Source organism: Moesziomyces antarcticus, assembly GCF_000747765.1.
Source record: "Moesziomyces antarcticus DNA, scaffold: scaffold_v10114, strain JCM 10317, whole genome shotgun sequence".
NCBI classification, from domain to species: Eukaryota; Fungi; Basidiomycota; class Ustilaginomycetes; order Ustilaginales; family Ustilaginaceae; genus Moesziomyces; species Moesziomyces antarcticus.
Genome location: NW_014638896.1, coordinates 1 through 5,447, shown reverse-complemented (window position 1 = coordinate 5,447; position 5,447 = coordinate 1). Strand labels below are relative to the sequence as shown.

The following is a 5,447-nucleotide window of genomic DNA, read 5'->3' as shown; positions in this document are numbered from 1 at the left end:
AGTATTTCGGGTAAAGGAGTCAGCGGGCCCACAGGGTCGGCAAGACTGCTCAGAGAATAATCATTTGCTGGGAGATAACTTCCATCTCTCCGTTCAATAGTTGGACCAAGTCGCTTGTCAAGGACAACTTGAAAAGCAGACCGTCGGTGTTAGCCAACTGGAGCCAGCGGTCCCAATTCCTTTTTCGCCTGCAGAAGTATTGAATTCTAATTTCTGATTTGTGGACGTGGAAATGTACTACAATCCTTTCGAATAGCGAGATTCGAGAACTTTGAAGAACTTACTTGGGATATTTGTAAGATTTTGAAGATACAGCTGGTCTGGAGAAGTGGCCCGTGCTGCCACGGCGCACCAGCGATCCGGAAGAACTGCACGCCGGAAAATGCTAATCTTCCATCGCGCTCGCTCTCTCCTTACATCATTCTCTCTGCTATCTTGTCTGCTGCGTTCCGTTGCAAGGTCCAGTCATGTCTTCGAGCTCGGCAGGGGCGCAGCAAGAATCACACCAGCGTGTCGGCTATGATACCAGTACCCGGAAATGGACTGGTCAAGGCTTAGCGATAGTCAGTGACAGGAGTGGCCAGGTGCTTCTTTCTGTTCCCATCGAGTTTCTCAGCAAAGGAATGGTCAACAGTTTCGCATATGTGCTACAAAGTATTCACATGGCATTTGATGTCAGGGCTGGCCGCATCTGCAGCGAGGCAGGTGACGAATGCAGTCCTCTGGATGCTGTCACTCCCGGTCGATTCATATACTGGAACGCTGGTATGTATAGTCCACACAACGCGTGCTCTGCCACGTTCGCATACCACCCTGAATGCACCGCTCACAAATCGCACTTCTTCACATCTTCCTTGGACAGAGACCGTCTTCTGCAGGCCACGCATCGGACCTCGTTTCAAGTTCATGTCGAGACCTCCTCACGCTGGCGATGATCTAGCAAGCACGATGAGCAACTCCAAACGATCATCTGCGAATCAGGTACGTCCCATGGTTAATGAAGCATGGCATGTAGCAATACAGCAGGAACTCTCAGCTCAATCCGCATCTTTCAATGTTCCATCAGTCCAAGTTTCGCTTCACGGTGGTAGCTCGGGACTACTTCTGTTTGATCTCAGACGTAGAATATCCGTCTTGCACGGCGGCTCATATACTTCCTGTTTCGCGGCCCGAGGTACGTAGATGATTTGCACGGTTGTCTCGCAGAATGCTACCGCTAACCAACCGAGCTTTCTGCATTCAGTATTACACCGAAGTGTTAGGACACACGCCTACCTCTCTGTTCCAAACCCAGTTTGGCGTCCTGTTGAGAGACGACATTCACCACGCTTTCGACAGAGGCCACATCGCTTTGTATCCTCTGGTAAGAGTTTGCTTCTGCTTCCACAAGCTGCTCCTCATGATCACGACACTAACACGCGTTGCAAATCAATCCCGCCAGATGAACACGGAGAACGAACTCGTCGTTCACATCTTCTATCCTGAAACACAGTCTCAGAGGGACTTTCACGGAAAGGTCATACGTCCAGAAATTCGATTTCGCGGCCCGCCGGACGACTATCCTGATACGCAGATGCTGCTCTTTCACTATCAGCAGTGTGTGATCAAGTGTTTCCGAGGTTGGTCGGCTTTCTGATATGCAGCGCTTTTGCACCTACCTCTCTACGAGCAAATTCATCCGAATGTGATTATTGATAGATCCGTCGTTGCCCCTGCTTCTCAACGACGATCCAGCTTGAGGACCTCTCGCGGCGCAATGGCGTACAGAAATCATCTGAGACGATGGCCCAGGTGTGGAACAGAGGACTTGCCAAGGCATACCTTGAGATTTCCTGACTGCGCAAGGGTAGCCCTAGGGCGTTGGTCCGCCTCCAGTGAAAGCAACTTAACAAATCTGCGGGTGAAATCGTTGTCTCAGGGAAAGATGTGAGTACTTGTGATGATTGCCCCCACTCAGCCTGCCGGAAGATGCGTCGGAGGAGATTCGGACACGTTCGAACCAGCAACAAGAAAGCATCATCACGATGCGATGAGAGCCCATGCCATCAGTGCTTGACCTGATGTTCGTATTCAGGCCGAATGACGGTGCAAGCCGAGAGGTGACAGCAACCCGCAGAGAGGCGGGGGGACCCGTTGTCGTCGGGGGCATCTTTGGATACAAGCGACGCCTCGAGGCCTCAATCGTTAGCCAGGCCTTTGTATGTTTTGTCCCCAACGGCAGCGGTCTGTCACTCGCCCGCTCGCGCACATCTTGTTGATGAACGCATGCAGCCACAGTCTGAACATTCGTGCCGTATCGCATGCATTTTGGTCAGGCAGGTTCGTGGTAAGGTGCCCTGACTAGCGATACCCATCCTGATCCGTTTCGCTGAAGTTTCGAGTATAGCGCATGCTGCCACTGACCATCCAGGGTCCTCCCTCTCCTGTTCGCCTGACGTCGACAGTCTTCAGAAACGATGTCGTGGACGGAGACGGCGAGACCGGGAATTTGCGACGCCGCCGTGCTTTCATATATGGGCCGATCTTTTTTTCGCACTTGCGGTCGCACCAACATGCCGGGAGCTGATCGAAGCTTTGAAAAGCGGCAGCGGCCAAGGGCTTCCAAGCCGCACTCTTCAAACGTTGGTGGGTTGGTTCGGCGCGAGCCCACCAAACTTCTGGACACGTAGTTTCTTGTGCCCTCAAGTGCCCTCAAGCAGATTGCAGGTTGCAGGTTGAGCGCCAGAACACAAGTAAACTCTTGGTGAAGGTTAAGAATCCAACGAAAGGGACGAGCGTTGGACGAGCGTCCTCCCCCCCCCCCCCCCCCCCCCCCCCCCCCCCCCCCCCCCCCCCCCCCCCCCCCCCCCCCCCCCCCCCCCCCCCCTCTCCTTCCCCAGGTGCACGTGGCGTTGAAATCTCCGGCGGCTGGCGTTCAGAATGTGACGGACAATGTCTGCCAAAAGCTGATGTTCGATGGTGGCATTTCCTGGTTCTACACCTTCTGTTCGAGCAGCATCTCGTTTCGATCCTTGGTCAATGCTTCCAGAGACAGTCGACCGATGACGCAGAGCAATTTCCATCAGTGCCGCTTTGCAAAACCACGAAGCATGCCCACCAAGCTCATCATAGCTCAAGCCTAGAGCGCACTGCAAAATTTGACTGCATGTCGCCGAAACACCTTCTTCTCTCGGGCCGATCTGAGATGATGTGCGGCGTGGAGAAGTTTGATTTTTAAGCCTCTTTGCTTGTCGAATGGCTCTAATCGAATGGCGGGAGGGGACCAAAATCCCCGTCTCGAGCTCCTTCCCGAAGAACGACGCCGCAAGAAAGCTACTCAACGGTCAGTCTGCACGCGACGCGGGGGGAGTGATAGAAGATTACGCTCTTTATTGATTGCAGAACGCGGATGTGGCCCCTTCAATCTGGACTCGGCGCACGATGAAACCGTCCGAAGCCTTTCTGAGCCGGAGAAGCATCTGTCAGACCATTCGCACTCCGCCAACGTAAACGTGCCATTGCGTCGAAGGCAGCAAAACGACGACGCACGCAAGTGCGCGAGCAAGTTTCTCTTCTCCGACGGTATTGCCAACCCGTGATGTGATTTTGCCTTGTCTTTATGCAAAGGCAGAAGTAGACGTGGAGTCTGCATCGATTTCAGAAAAGCTACAAAGATGCACAAACGTCCGACTAGATTGACCTTTCTCTCTTTCTTGAAGACACACCCACGGGTGGGGTGTCAGTCGAAGATAAGTTCGCATGAGTGGAAGCTTGTGACAAGCGCTTTAGATGAGATTCTTGGCAAGCCATTTGCACTGCAAGCGGCCATGGACTTACTCACAAGCCTGTTTTGATGATTTGGAGCGATGTCAAGCTGCAATCATCGGCTTACACGTTCTGGGTAAAAGCGGAAGGATCCGAGTTAACGTGAACGTGTTCGGTCGTCTCTCAACACCGGGGTTTACAGCCAACAACTGTATCAGATTCGTGCATGGCACCTCGAACTTAAGGTATACCCGTCTGAGCGAGAGCAGACCGGGACTGAGAGGCGGCATAAGGCAACGGATTGTGTTCAACCAAGCTTGATGTGACGGAAGCGGAACACCGTGGTAGTGCTGCGAGGGATGGGACACGGCGTCAGTCTCGGCATCGAAATGGATGCACATCGGGTGGTCCAAGTCAAAAGAAGACTTGTAGCATGAAACTCACCTGTCCGGAGAGGTATCGCTATCCTCAGCCACGAGGGATGCGACTGCTGTGTCATACCGCTGCCTCTGCCCACTTGCATGGTCGACTGCATGTTGAACACGGGACAGCAGAGGCACGCCCTTGTCCAGACAAGAGTCCGGCTCCAAGGAGCGTCCACTTTTCAGCAGACTGGACGATTGTGAGCTGGAAGCTTCGGTTGTTATTATCCCAGCTTTGCGGGGCCAGATACTCACCTTTCCGTGCGCCAAAGATTGAAGAGACTGTCGAGAATTGTAGCATCGCTGAGTAGATCGTTCGTGCTAGGCCTCGCATCGTCCTGCGTGACTCAAAGAGCATGGGTATGAGCATCCAAAAAAATCTTCATCTTGGAATCCTGATGATGACGACGAGGCTTTGTCGCTCGGACGGATGTACTCACCATTCTCGACAGCATGCTGTCGATGGCAGAACGGAAGGGAAACATGCCTTTTCCGGTCCTGACGTTGACCCGAACGTTGTATTTGGATGTTCCTGTCTCCAGCTCGCGGTGCAAAGGCCTGTACAGAAGAATCTGGGTGAGACTGAAACCCGAAGAAAGCTGCGTGTCCCTTCGCTTACATTCCTGTGAACAGCTCCCACAGCAGGTTGCCGAGCGACCACACATCCGTCGCTGTGCCGTAGGGCAGGCCGTTGAGCATCTCCTGTTACAAATAGAAAAGTCCGGTGCGACAGACAATGGAAAGTGGAGATGCAGCGGCGGAGGTGGTGAGACTGGCTGGGACCAACGCTTGGACAAATGCTTTAGGCAACCCTTCACAAAACTTACGGGGCTGCGGAAGCCAGGAGTCTAGTTTTGTGAGCGGTTCGGAGGAGAGGAAGAGGTAAGAGAGAAGTCAGCAAAGCACCTTCGCGGCCGACAGAAGGTTCGGTAACCTGCATCGGTACCCACTCCGGCTATCCCCAATCTCGCCTTTGTGCCCCGATGGATCACACAAGCCAGACCGAAGTCGGAAACTTTCGCGATGCCTGAATGGTGGATGAGTACTGATGGTGGAAAGGAGAAAGCTGGGAGATTAGCATGCTGTGTTGACGAAGCAACAAGGTCCGGAACTTGCAAGTTGAAAGCCGAATAATTGATAGCGGCCGAGCTAGTCACTCACTGTTCTCTGGCTTCAGATCCCGATGAAGAATGGCCCTGCGAAGCTTTTGACTTGTGTGTAGGTAGTGCAGAGCAAAGATGATCTGCAGGGCCAGGCATTCCGGCCTGATTCGCTCGAACA

At 53.2% G+C, this 5,447-nt stretch overlaps 2 protein-coding genes across 2 annotated transcripts; one reads left to right on the top strand and one right to left on the bottom strand.

Moving 5' to 3' along the window:
* Positions 1 to 467: 467 nt before the first annotated feature.
* On the top strand, positions 468 to 1,636 carry PAN0_114d6756 (uncharacterized protein; the record flags this gene model as incomplete). The annotated part of the gene is made up of 5 exons (XM_014797820.1): positions 468 to 765; positions 863 to 981; positions 1,067 to 1,174; positions 1,295 to 1,363; positions 1,493 to 1,636. 5 exons carry the CDS (start codon positions 468 to 470, stop codon positions 1,634 to 1,636), a joined length of 738 nt encoding a protein of 245 aa, XP_014653306.1.
* Positions 1,637 to 4,051: 2,415 nt separating this feature from the next.
* PAN0_114c6755 (uncharacterized protein) lies at positions 4,052 to 5,377 on the bottom strand (the record flags this gene model as incomplete). The annotated part of the gene is made up of 8 exons (XM_014797819.1): positions 4,052 to 4,094; positions 4,189 to 4,356; positions 4,422 to 4,504; positions 4,607 to 4,724; positions 4,786 to 4,868; positions 4,994 to 5,014; positions 5,170 to 5,248; positions 5,328 to 5,377. Coding segments are annotated over 8 exons (645 nt in total), but the record flags the coding sequence as incomplete, so codon positions are not given.
* Between the last annotated feature and the right edge of the window lie 70 nt (positions 5,378 to 5,447).